Raw genomic sequence first — 14701 nt, forward strand, 5'->3', positions numbered from 1 at the left:
AAAAGAAATTAATATTTACTATATATATTATATGAGATATTGTATGATTATCGTAAACCAAGCAGCAATGCATCATTAGCATTTGATTATATTATTTACTAACGATGAAATGCATATCTTTCTACATAAATGTTTATGGAATTATTCACATCATATTTAATTGTAAGCAGTAATCAATACCACACTATTGTGTTATATATATAATCATATGTTCACATCACAACCGTTATTAAATTAGTTTATCTTTGCTACATGATATTGAAATATTTTACTTGTAGCAGGAATTATGATGATAACAAGATTGAAAAAATTTAAATTACCTGAATTATTATTATTATTATTTATTGTACATAGATATATTTTGAAAATGGGAAGATATTTATCTCATCACTTCTCAACATATTAAAAAGTTGCAAGCTGAAATTATTTCAAGCTCAGTGGCAAAGTTAAGTATTATATACATAAACATATTCTCTTAAAATTACATAGTGTATCAATTAGATCCCAGAAGCAATTGATACCGTAGAAGCCATTCTGTAATTAAAGAAAAGAAAAAAAAGCATCATGTTGAATAGTTATTCAATAGTTTTGCTCTATAAAGTTAGCTCAAAGAAATCATATTCTCTAATCAGAGAGAAGGAGAGAAACTTTCGCGCGAGTATCAGAGACTGAACTATGTAAAGGGGAGCCCTTTACATTTTCCATTATTTGAGCATTTTATATGAGGCAAGATGTTCAATACATAGGCAGGGATATATTTTTCAAATGTGAAAATATATTGTACAAATATATAAAAAGAGAAAAGTCGTTTTAGTCAATTCAACGCAAGATAGAGGATCATCAGCCGATTATTAATAATAACAAAATGTTATACAGGGATACACATGTACAGTTTAGTATTGTAAAATTCTGTAAAACTCAAACTTAACACAATTCGCGCAATATCGCACCTATTGAAATTAATTTTCTCTTAGTTAATGAAGTTTTCAATATTTTGCACAATTACATTATTATTCTTTATTGATTTTTAATATCTCATTTGCGCGCGATAATATTGCTTATGTTAAATTAATTGACCGCGGACATCATTACAAATTTCCGTTAGATTCTTATTTTATAATGAATCTGACATTTATTTCATATGATTACGTTATGAATTGGATTATTTCAAAATATTAAAAAAAGAACTTGAAAATTAAGATTCGGATAAAAATGTGACTGTACCAGAAACCTTTTAATATATATATTTAATATATATTTTAATTGACAAAACATCTTATTATATAATAAATATTTAGAAATTCATGTTTTATACTAATACATATCAATATTAATCGCGCGTATAAAATATACATAATCTGACGTATAATTTCAAATGAAATTTATATTTGGTCAATGACCATTTATTAATCCTCCAATGTGAATCGCAGCAAAGTAATACATTGCTTATATAGTATTTATATGCGGTCCGATATTTAAATAGCTCAGTTGTTGATTTTTGAGACTCTGAGACTTGGCTAGACCTAATAATTTTATTGTAATTATTATTTAGATATTTATATATCTACTTTATATATATATATATATATATATATATATATATATATATATATATATAGACTTATTGTTATTAAATGGTAATTGGTGCTGGTGTTAACACTTAGTGGTAGCATCATTCATTTTATAATTGCCTCTCTTTCTATTCCTATCCATTCTCATAAAAACAACAAATGGAGACAATAGAATTTCTTTTATCTGTTATTTTTGTATAGTGTATTGCAAAATTGGTCAATTACTTATATTATCCGTTATTTACTGTATATTTTATGATTAATAATTAAAATCAATGCAATGTTGCATATAATATAAATGTATATATATTCTTCTTGTACATAAAAAAAGGTATTTTTGGGAATTATTTATTAACGAAATGATACATTTTCGTACAATTCATTTGATGTAATATAAAAAGATTCATCATACATATTTATAATGCATATATCTAAAGAGCATATACAATTAGTTTTATTCGTCATTGTGTTTCGATTTTTTTTTCTTTTTTTTCTTTTCCGGTAAAGAGGTATCCATTTCTACTTCGCCGTTTTCATGTCCATTTTGTGAGCCGTTTTCGAGTACTTGGCTTTTTCTCTTTTTCTTTTTTTCTTTTCTCTCTTTTTCCATATTGGCTAACATATGTGCCGTTTCCTCTAGTGCTTCTCTCATTACGTCTAAATTTTTTTTTGGTTCCTTGCCAGTTGTGAAATACACTAACCTGTCTTCTACTTGCTGTCGTAATTTCTCACCAAATATTCTTAATGGTGTTTCAGTGAAACAATCGATTCTAGAAGCAATGGAACATTTATTCGCTAGATATCTTGCGATTCGACCTCTATTTTTAGTACCAGCACGGCCAATAAATGTAGAATGGAATAAAAGTCCATATTTCGGAGTATTTGCTTTACCACGACTTTTTAATGCTCTGAATAAAGCTTTTTCTGCTCCTAATATCTGGACAGTAGAGGCTGGAGCCTTTGCTAAATTAGTAAGCGAACCGGCATGCGCTATTAATCTAGCGCCGACTTGATCTCCAATTAAAGTAGCTAGATTTGGTGCTACTCCTGCCATTTTTGATGTTAAATATTCAGACATTTTCTTTCTATAGTTTACTAATGCAACAACACGTTTAGCAAACTGTTGAACATTTCTTAAATCGATCTCATTTATATCCATTCCCATAGATGATTTAGCTGCATTGACAATGGCCTTCGCTTTTGCGCTATCCATAACAATTTCTTCTAATGCAGACACCTTGTCATCTGTTAATTCTTTCCTATTTTGTACCACTCGTGCTACCTTTGCATACATATAATTCTCTGGAACTATCTTTGCAAGTTCTGGGAAGTGATAGCTGTACCATTCACTAGAATCAAAACAAAGATCAAAGTTATCACAAACTATTTTATGCAAGAGTTAACTTATTTCCAATATATTCAAAGTTAAAAAAAATTAGACATACCGTATACGCATGCTGAAAGTATTAATATCTTTGTCTAATTGATCTAGCAAAGTTATGCTCTGTATGATCATGTTATCCACTCGATTTACATTGAATTTAACTTTAGCTCTTGAATAACTATGTCCAAGACCTTTTTGTGCATTTATTGAATCGTCGGAAGTAAAGCCTTTCACCAGATTATCAAAATGATATCTTATTCCTCTAAGGATCTCAGGAACAGCATTAAGATGATCGCATTTTATATTTAATGTTTCAGTGATACTAGCACCAAGTTTAGCATCTGCAACACCAAGGACAGTATCCTTGGTAAACTTGTTGGAAGAAGAATCTAAAAAGACCTTCAGGTTTTCTGAGACAATCCCTTCAGAAATATTGTTGATATTTTCAAGAGCCTCCAGTCCTGACTTGAAAGGTGCAAATCCAACAAAGCTTATGATACTACGGAAACGTGATAGATCTGTTACCGATTGTTCCACTTGAGGCAACAACATTCCAATTTCTTCAAATTCTTTAACACGAAATAAAGCATATCCAGTGGCGTGTTCAAACAGAATGAAAAGGTTCGACTGTAAAGCAAATAATTGACATTTGTTATAGTATTTTATAAATTTTTTTTGTTTTTATATGCTAATATAAACACTAGAGAGTCTGCTTCAATTTCAACATCTTATAAACTATAATTTAACATTTACTGCGATTTTAATTATATTATTATTTCATCATTTTTATTTGTTTTTCATATTTTTTATTATTATCTTTCGTTTTTAGAAAGTTAATAAGTTAAAATATATAAATAAATATCACATACACGCGCATAATAAAATCTATATAAAACTTATCCATTTCGATTAAAGGTTAGTATCAATGTTCATAAATAATTATATCTCAGAATATATTATATCCCGAAATTATAATCTGATAAATATGTATCTCAATTTTGGACCTAAGATTGCAAATGTGCATGAAATTTATATGATATCCGCATAAAATTGAACGAGTGCCCACATGCTTATGTATCGACACGTTGTTCTATCAACGCAATGTGTTAAAAAGAAAAATTCATAAATTACAATTCGAAGCTATTATCAAATTACTATACAATGTGAAATTTGTTACTTACCATTTTGCGATAATTTTATATCTTTGTATTTAAATAATAAAATTTTTAAATAATTCTAAAAAGTTTTATGTATTCTTGAAAAAGGTTGTGACCAAGCTCGATAGTCCTCACCCATAGAACAGATAGGACTGCACACGATGAAGTGAGCACAGAGAGTAATAGAGAACAGGGAACTAATGTTCAGTTTCAGTGATGCCCAAATGTACACGTAGTGGGGGAATACGCATACACATCAAGTGTGGCGTATATGTAATGCGCAGAGTGCTCTGCGCAATACTCGACGTTGATTTGTTGATTTTATAAATAAAAACCAATCACGTTTGATTACTGTCCACGTGCAACGATATATGGGTTGTGTTCCGATATTCACTGCCAGTACTGAAAATCTATAGTTTGCGTAACGTATACTATAGATTTTCAGTATTGACAGTGAATATAGGAACACAGTCGTCTTCTGAACGCAACCACTGGTTTTCTGTTTTCTGTTTTCTATTTCATGTTCCTTTTTCCTTTTATTGCCCGCAGTCTCCCGCCATGAAGAAAAAAGTAAGAATTAGCGAGCAATCACAGATAGCATAGGCATGTAGCCAGTAAACATCATTTGTTGCAGCAATATAACATGAAAATAAGAAATAATATAACACAAGTTATTTGTATGTTATATAACTGCAATATATCATGAGTATATCAATGAAATATTACATTTTGTTATTACATCGAACATAACTGCAATGTAACATTTTGTTACTTTTATGATATATAACATTTTTCATACACATTATAGAGTTGTTATAACATGATTATTTTTAACATTATAACATTATTATTTTAATTATTTTTTATTTAAAAATATGAAATATACAATATATATATATATATATATATATATATATATATATATATATATAATATAAAAAATAAAAACTTATTTTTTGCTATACACATTGATCATCTGATTATTACTATTTAATTTTTATCAATCTTTTTTTCCAAATATATATATTTGTAAAAAATCTATATTTTGAAAGGTATATTTCACAGTACAATGATCTGCGATACATTTTGCATGAAAATATTTTATGATTTACATCGCTGATTTTTTCTGCGATTCCACACATTTCATTGTGTGAATTAATTCATAAATAAATATATCAATTAATAATCGGATTGACTCAGCAACCAATTCAAATCGTAAAAAAGGACAAGATCGCAGATGTATTTTTGTCTTGTCCAGTCGAGCGATTGGAATCCGCGCGCAAAACGTCAAGTTGGCAACGACTCATCATGGTATAATCAAATTTCACCATGATTTCCGGCCATGTACATTGTATGTACCATATGTACATACATACATGCGTATATGTATCACGAGGGGGGAGAGGAGGGAGGTGGCAGGTGTAAAGATATACGCGTTATATAGCCCGTGTGCACGACGGTTTGTGATATCACGCGCTTTCTCGCGAGATCATCTTGATAAAGTTACGTGAAATGACGCAAAATCGCTGATTGACAGCGTCGTCGAGGCTCGCGGCTTGACGTCGGCGAATTTCTCCCCAGGTTGGTGTGTGTCGCGCGCGCGCGCGCGCGTTGCCCGTACACAAGCGAGCGTACTTTTCTACCGAATATATACCGCGCGTGCTACTTGGCGCGCGTCTCGTTCGCCGTGTGTCGTTTGTATCTTGTTCCACGATCGGATTTCGTTCGTCTGTACTGATCGAGCTCCTCGCGGCAGGGAAGTCGTCGCGCGTGAAAGAAAATCTTCGCGATGCCGCTGTTACGCAAACAGCCGTTCCAACGGCTCTACGTCTCCTCTGATTTCAGGGATGACGATGAGGTTTACCATTGCGAGGTTACGAATGAAATATTCAAGAACTACAAGTAAGTTCGCGACAGCGGAACCGATCCTTAATTCGATCATTCATCTCGCCGATTCTTGCTCGCGACAGTGTCAACGTAACGGAGAATATTGCTGTGTTGTAATATAATGTATCTGTTTATCGCGAGCTGCGAACTCTTGCTCTATTGCTGCTTAGAAAATATGTATGCACATCAATTACTAGAATCAACTTTGTTAGATCGTATATGTATAGAATCTGATAATCCAATTGCGAGATTTGATTGGAGGTCTATTTTTAACGAAATTTGTATTGACATTGATAAAAATTAATGCCACGAAAATAAGTTTCTCAATTTTATTCAAAAATTAAAATAGGAATTTACATCATTTTATCTCATTTAGTTCCTCTAAAAAAATGTGCCAATTCCTTAGTATCCCTTAGTCATCTTATTAGAAAGTATTTTACATCTTTATATTTATGTATCTATAAACATTAGATAAAAACATTAGATAAAAACTTACAGTAAAATTTGTATACATCTTATCACTTGATAAATGAATTTTTTAATTATCTTGTTTTTACCTTGTTTTACCTTGTTATTAAGGCTTTATTTTATAATTTTTTCTTTTTAAAATATGATTAAAAAATTATTGAAACATGAATTGTTATGCTATTACGTTTAGTAATACATTAAATGGTTTTATTATGTGCATTAAAATTATTATAATAATGTTTTTTGTTAAATATATATATATATATATATATATATATATATTATATATATATATATATATATATATATATATATATATATTTAACAAAAAAACATTATTATAGTAATTTTAATGCACATAATAAAAACCATTTTAATTGTATTTTTAAACGTAATAGCATAACAATTCATGTTTCAATAATTTTTTAATCATATTTTAAAGAAAAAAATTATATATATATATATATATATAAATTATATTAATACAAATAAATTATTTAATAATTATATATTTTATTTAATTAACCCATGTTTTTATAAATGTTTCAAGTTTTTTATAATTTTTTGTAAATTTTTTAAATTATTTTTTTAAATTTATAATTTTTAATATAAATCTTTATAATTAATAATTAAAATTTGAAATAAAAATATGTATATAACAAATTCTCGTATATATTGTGTGTTGCAATGTATACTATATATAAATTTTATTACAGTGAATTTTGTGAGCGAATTATCTTGTGTAATTCGCTTATATGGTCATGCAGTATCACAGGTAGAACTAACATGACATTTGAAGAAGCTTTACAATGTGAAGAAAATGCAAAGAAGAGTTTGAAAGAGTTTCCAATGGAGGTATAAATATTATAATTTGTATATAATTTGTGAATGCAATTTGGGTATGCTTATAAATAATATATCTATTATTTTATATTTTTTAGTTACGAATCCCTATACTATACCTTGCTAGTAAAACAAATAGATCTTCTTTTAATGAGATGATTGAAGATGTTTTCCAATTTGCAAGAGATCGCTATTTTGTGGGAGAAATGGTAGAGGCTAGTTTTACTGAGGAATCTTGGTGTGATTGTCATGTTCTTCAAGTCATTGTACCTACAGAACAGCAAATTAAGGCATACATAAATGAAAACGGCAGGTAAATATAATCTAATTATTAAATTATTTTATACATTATTGATTTTTAGCTTTATTATTGAATATTTTAGGAATCTACAAGAACAATATTATCACCCACCAGCAAAATTATTTCGTTATGAGGTAGAACAATTAGATTCTGGAGACTCTGATGTCAGTCAACTCATGATAGTAGAAGCATCTCAAGTCAGAAGACAAAAACAACATTATAGCAGAGAGCGTAACAAGATATTTCTTCGGCAACTCTGTGAACAAAATGAGAGTGGTATATGGGTTGTTAAGGTTAATACAAAATATTAAACAATTATCTGAAAACATTTACAGCTTTGTAACATGTAATTCTCATTCCATAGGAAAGTGTTTTGGAAAAATATGGAATTAACAAAGTACGTTTTGATACTATTTTTGCTGGCACACTTCCAGATTTTACAGTGCGTGTGAAAAAATCTGTCAAACAGAAACAAGAATCCATAGATAAATTTCTCACCTCAGATGTATCGAAACAAAAAACATTTGAAAAAGCAGATCCACTGAAAAAAGTTAGCGATAGTAAAAAACCAAATGACACTGGTGCAGTAAAGAAATTTCGAAAACCAAGGTAAAAATTATTCAGGATTTGTTTCAAAGAATTCTTGTCTATTTAATATTTTTTTAATGTTGTCAAATGTTTTATCAACAGAATGAATGGCAAATTTAAAGAAGAACTTAAAGCGAAAGCTTTGGAGGAGAAAGCAAAACGTAAAGAAGAAAGAGCGCTGAAAAGCGAGCATAAGAAGGAGAAAAAACAAAAGTTAGCAGCTTTGGCTGCATATATGAAGCAGTGGAATAAACCAAGAGAAGATCTCGAATGCGAAGATCTCTGTCCTCTTCCAGAACCTACTGCTATTAAATGCAACATACCAAACGAAAAATTTGGAGACTTTGTTATGATATCGGAATTTCTTGAATTTTTCAATGAAGAATTAGAGGTGTCAGTGTATTTTCCGGGAGGCTTTAATTTCGAATTGTTGGAAAAGACATTATTGACCAAAGAAGCATCTGGTCCTTGGAGTGATCTATTACAACTATTATTATCCAATATATTTAAATATCAAGCGGGAGAAGATAATGAAATTGATGCTCAAGCATCTACTTTGCTGGATGATATTAGTCCTTATGAAGGTGCATCATCGATGGCAAAGGCTGTAAAACTTGCTACAATGGCTTCTAGATGGTGTCCAACTTATCAGGGATGCAAACTATCAGAACTTACATTAGACCATGTGTCTTTAAGCGAAATTTTGAGACAACATCTATTAAGTTCTGGAGGACGTATAAGCGAAGCAGCTTCTAAATGGCGATATTCTCAAAAGGGTATGTATGTGTATGATATGTATCATTTAATTTATTTAATATTTAATGTTTTTCTTTTTTAATACACATTATCTGTTATAGGTGGCTATACAAATTTTGACGAACCAGCACTTCTTTTGAGGATAAATGACGGTTATATTTTGCGATTATTAGGTCACCGAAATGTTTGCGAATTTGATTTAGATGACAAAATAAAGGTTGTCACATGTCTGATCAATCAGTTGCTTACTTTCGCATCAATACGTGACGCAATCGAAGAACGATATGATAAATTACATCAAGCAAAGAGAGAATTGAAATTGTTTTTGCTTGCTGAACAAAAGAAAGAGAAAGAAGAAAAAGAAAAGATGCGAGAACGTGAGAAAGAAGGAAAACTCGAGGAAGAAGAACCAAAGCTGAAAAAGATTACACGTGGCAATTATGAGGAAGAAAAGAAAAGAGAAGAATATGAAAATAAACTGAAAGAATTGCAGCAAGCTTCAAGGGATGACAAGATGATGCTTTATCTGGGCTCAGATAGAGCTCATCGAAGATATTGGAGATTTATATCTGTACCAGGTATGTTTAAATACTTATTTCTGTAAAATGTTTAATGAAAATTAAATAGGAGGGATTTCAAACTGAATTAAAAGAATTAAATTTTCCCAGTTGACCTTTTTTTTTTTATAGGATTATTTGTAGAAAACGATGAACGCTGGCCTGGCAGCTGTCTTCCAGAGGGTACTCCACATCAACCAGAATTGCAAGATAAGGAGGCAACGTATGCATATCTAAAAAATAAATTTGAGGATGAATTTAGTGACAAAGAGAACAGTTTCAAAAAATCAAAAAAATCACCTAAGAAACTACTATCCTCAGATAAAAATGGGGTTAAATCGCCACGCAAAGAAACAAATTCTCGAAAGGAATTTAAGCAAGATCTCACTAACATTAAAAAGAGTTTGATGTTGTGTACAGGAGATAAAGACTGTCCTGTGCATTGCAAGAGATCGCAGGTTACCTGGAGTTTTTATGGGAATCAAGAAGACATACAAGTGCTAATAGATAATTTGAGCACAAGGGGTATCAGGGAAAGCGAACTTAGAAATAATCTTTTGCAAGAAATGGACAATTTGCTTCTTGTTATCAATGATTGTCCTAAATCCAGATTAAATCCTGAAATTGTAAGTATATGTATAACTCATTATGTATACTATTTTAACACTATATGTGTATGTATGTATGTATATATATATATATATGTATATATATATATATATATATATATATATATATATATATATGTATATATATATATATATATATATGTATATATATATAATATATATAATATATAGTATATATAATATATATATATATATATATATATATATATATATATATATATAAAATTAGATGCGATTAAGAGATAAAAAATAAATAGATTTTCATGGATAGTTTACAGATTCTAATAAAGGGCAAATCAATAAGACATCTAAAAAGAATAAATACGAGAACGCGAATTTGAATTTTCCTCCCGACGTGGCGGTCGAGGAAGTAATGGAAATGACATTGAGAGATCATATTTTGGACTTTGAAGACAAAATCAATGCAGGTTGTTTGGGATCTCTTAAGATTATTGATCGAGCGGTCTGGAGAAACGCAATCAATCAAAGAAGTTATGACAAACAATGTGATAAACTGATGTGTGCCGGTAGTGAGATAGATATAGATATACTACCCTCTAATACATTGATAGACAAGATAAAGAACGAGTCTAAACACAGTAGACCTGGTACCCCCGATTCTGAGGTCGGAAGTATTAGCATAAAGACTTACAGAGATCCAGGAATGTACTTAGGTTTACCCAGCGAAGATGAAATGGCGATCGATCAAAGGCAACAGGCGGCTATCAAACAGATGGCTTGTGCTATTCTACAATTATCTCACGCTATAGAACAGAGGTATTTGCAGAGACCACTCGGGCCTGATCAAAAGGACAAAAAATGGTCGGGGGAAGAGGCTCGGGAAAGATGGGAACAATCATTGATAGCGTCAACCAATTGGTCTCAGCTGTTCGTTCACTTGAGTACTTTGCACAATAGTGTCGCGTGGGATAGAAGCGCGTTGAACGCTCAATGTCGCATATGTAGAAGGCGTAGAGACGCGGAGAACATGTTGCTTTGTGACGGATGCAACAGAGGACACCATCTTTATTGTCTAAAACCAAAACTTAATGTAATTAATAGTTTTTATATGTTCTGATTAGATAGATTGAGTTCTCTCGTTTATCACTTCGTTATTTATTTAGGCTGTACCGGCAGGAGATTGGTTTTGTACAGCGTGCAAGCCACCGGAGATAAAACCCAAGGAAAAAACTCAAAAACGAAAAAGATTTGAGGATGAAATTGAGGACGAGGTAATACTAACCAAAGAGACGCGACACAATCGTGCGAAGCGCATATCTCACAGCGATGATGAGAATGATGAAGAAGACGATCAAGATGACGAAGACAGTGAGGAAGATATGTAAGTTAGTTTTTTGTAATATTCAGAATTGTTTCTTTTTTTTTTTATTTTTTGACTTGTGTTTTTTAATTGTTCTTTTCAGAAATGTACGACTAGAAAATTTATGCGCATCATGTAAAAGTGGTGGAAAATTGATCTCCTGTGATACATGTCCAAATCATTATCACTTAGAATGCGTAGAACCGCCATTATCGAGAGCTCCTAGAGGAAGATGGTCTTGTTCGAAATGTAAGGCTAAAAGAAGAAATACAACAAAAGGTAATGAAAGAATGTTAAGCATCTTAAAAATTTTGTTTTCCTTCTATTATAACTCAAAATTTTTCACTTACTGCCTATTGAAATTATAGAGAGATAAACAAGTGGTAAGAATATTATAAGAAAGTTTCTTAGTGTTAAAATTATGTTGATAGTGAGGGGGCGCGAAAGGGAAAGAGACAAGGAGAGGCTGTGCGCAGCAGCAGCACGCTCTCGCATCCATGGCTTTGCCAAGAGCCTCCTCACTACAGAATCTACAGACTGGGATGGTCTGTATCGTATCCCTCTTTTTACTGTGTGTGTGTGTGTGTGTGTATATATATATATACATATATATATATATATATATATATATATATATATATATATATATATATATATATATATATATATATATACATGTATATATGTGTATGTGCAGCATCCCCCTTTCATGGCTAATCCTCTTTCTTTCTTTTTTGAAAGCACTGCACGTTAAGAGTAATGGATCTGTTCATCATTAAAATATCTAAAAATTTTTAATTTTGCATTAAAAATTTTGAAGTGATATGTATGAACAACAAAATAATATAAATCTACCAATAAAATTTTCCCATTTTTTATGATAGCTTTTAAGATATTTTTTTCTATTAAAATTGGAGTTATTATGGACAGACCCTAATACAGCATTATACATCCTTACACATATAAATTTGATTTATATCTTATTGTCTTGGCAATGAAACATGCTAACTCATATATCATAAAAATGTCAGCTGTTACTAGAATTTTTATTTTTTAGCATAGACTTTTAAATTGAACATTTTGAATTGAGATGAAAGTGTGATATGCGCTAGCTAAATACAGAATTTTTAAATGTACAGATAGCAGTGCATCGGATGATACCGAACCGAGACAAACGCGACGTGCGACGAAGAGGGCCGCCGAAATTGAACACGAGGAAGACAAAAATTCAATTAAGGGATGTATGGCTAAATTGCAAGAATTATTGACCGATATTAGGCATCATAGAGATTCGTGGCCATTTTTGTCGCCTGTCACAAAAGATGAGGTCCCAGATTATCACGATATCATTTCTAATCCGATGGACTTTGGGACGATCAAATATAAACTCGGTAACGGCGATTATGAAACGCTAGATAAATTCTTTAGCGATTGCCAGCTGATTTTTGAAAACTGCAGATTGTACAACAAGGAACATAGTTCTGTCTACAAGTATGTATCAACATTATTGTTATCTATTTTATGCAAGTTCGGATGCCAGAGATTACAATATTAATTAATATGCAAGATTAATTTATGTACTTCATGCTATTAACAATAGCTATACACACACACACACGTGCGCGCGCACGCACACACACACACACACATACATTTTAATTAACATTATAATTATTATTAACAATAAAAGAATAAATTAGTATCTTTATATTGATTTTTATATCATTTGTATACTAACGGCTTGATATAAATTCTAAAATATGATTCAAATTAAATTGATAGAATATAATAAATATAAATCTGTACATATGATGTTTAGACATATAGTTAAATAACAAAGGAAATAATTATCATTACACAAAATGTTATGAACTAGCTGATGATAATGGACTAAATGATTAAATGTGATTAATTATTTTCGATTGTTCAGTGAAAGGAATCGGGTTTTTTTCTGTTTACAAAGTTTATGAAGCGCGTTAATTATTTAACCTTTAGTACATCCCAGATAAGGCTTTGCTGTTGTGTTGATCCTAAAATAATCTTTGGCCTCCGAACCATTTTGGGAATACATATAAAAAGAGCGAAATTATGTTTTGTTAAAAATAGTTATGTATACAGTGCAGGTACGCGATTACACAAGTACTTTGAGAAACGCTGCAAAGAATTAGGTTTGAATTTCGACGAATCTTTCCAAGAACCTAAAGTTAAGAGAGCAAGATTTGACAACGATAATGTCGAAGAAAATTGCAGGTCGGATAGTGAGGATGATGAAACACAGAAGAGAAGATAGAATAAAAAAAAATATATACATATATATATACTTTAGCATAGAGAGTGCATACTCGTGAGATTTAAAAATCTGATGCCACTCAAGAAGTTTATATATTTTGAATTTAACATATGGACTTCTTATGTACCGATAATCGATCACGAGTGGTATACAGATTCAGTATGTAGCTCAAGATATTTTATAAATTATATAAACACTTTTTTCCACAGTAAGTAATGAGAACTTACATTGATAACTCGATGGAATAGTACAACTGAATGAAAATTACTTTGCAAAATCAACAGCGCATATATATATATATATATATATATATATATATATATATATATATATATACATATGTAAAAGATTTGTTTTCCTCTCTAAAGTCGGTTTCTTCGAGGCTTGTTATAATAAAGATATATACAGTATTATTTGCAAAAGTGCATAGTTGCACTACATATAATTTTAGATGTATTGCACATTGCAATTTTACAGCAAACATATACAGCTGATTAATCCCATTGACTCTATTCAATTTTTGTTTTTATTTTTTTTTAGATATAGAAACAAGAAAAAATTCTCAATATGTTCTCACATTGACAATTATTTATTATTTTAGTGTTATTCACACATACACATTCGCACACATACATACACATTCGCGCACACACATCAACACATTTTTCACAGTAATTATATTAAGGATTGTTAACTGTATATGAATGAAAATTATGTTGTGAATTAAGCTCTACCAATTTCTTTTCTCGAAACCGTTTATACAAAAGATTTAATAGAATATACAGTTTTCAAGAAAATGCATAAAACAAGCGCATTAATAAATTTATGTTTGTAGATTCAGACAATAAAATTGGATACTTTTGTACTGCGTGTTCTATATAACTATTGTCAAACTAAAGTTGCGTTTTATCAATATTACCCATATTTTATGAAAATTTTCTGTCCCATT

The 14701-nt window shown here is 30.5% G+C and overlaps 2 protein-coding genes across 4 annotated transcripts; one reads left to right on the forward strand and one right to left on the reverse strand.

The window, feature by feature from the left end:
- Nucleotides 1–830: 830 nt before the first annotated feature.
- On the reverse strand, nt 831–4287 carry LOC126856931 (nucleolar protein 56). The gene is made up of 3 exons (XM_050605953.1): nt 4137–4287; nt 3017–3582; nt 831–2920 (listed from the first exon to the last, which is right to left on the reverse strand). Exons 1-3 carry the CDS (start codon nt 4137–4139, stop codon nt 2026–2028), a joined length of 1464 nt encoding a protein of 487 aa, XP_050461910.1. The 5' UTR covers nt 4140–4287; the 3' UTR covers nt 831–2025.
- A 1235-nt stretch (nt 4288–5522) lies between these two features.
- LOC126856890 (bromodomain adjacent to zinc finger domain protein 1A) lies at nt 5523–14689 on the forward strand. 3 transcript variants are annotated; one of them, XM_050605866.1, is made up of 14 exons: nt 5523–6014; nt 7184–7322; nt 7409–7623; nt 7694–7904; nt 7976–8220; nt 8302–8975; nt 9057–9533; nt 9645–10138; nt 10413–11192; nt 11266–11483; nt 11566–11741; nt 11894–12007; nt 12602–12953; nt 13569–14689. In XM_050605866.1, exons 1-14 carry the CDS (start codon nt 5902–5904, stop codon nt 13750–13752), a joined length of 4392 nt encoding a protein of 1463 aa, XP_050461823.1. In that variant the 5' UTR covers nt 5523–5901; the 3' UTR covers nt 13753–14689. The 3 variants fall into 3 exon arrangements, with proteins under 3 accessions (XP_050461823.1, XP_050461824.1, XP_050461825.1); XM_050605867.1 differs by having other exon boundaries at nt 13581–14689; XM_050605868.1 differs by lacking the exon at nt 11894–12007.
- Nucleotides 14690–14701: the final 12 nt, after the last annotated feature.

This window comes from Cataglyphis hispanica, chromosome 20 (genome assembly GCF_021464435.1).
Source record: "Cataglyphis hispanica isolate Lineage 1 chromosome 20, ULB_Chis1_1.0, whole genome shotgun sequence".
In the NCBI taxonomy this organism is placed as follows: domain Eukaryota; kingdom Metazoa; phylum Arthropoda; class Insecta; order Hymenoptera; family Formicidae; genus Cataglyphis; species Cataglyphis hispanica.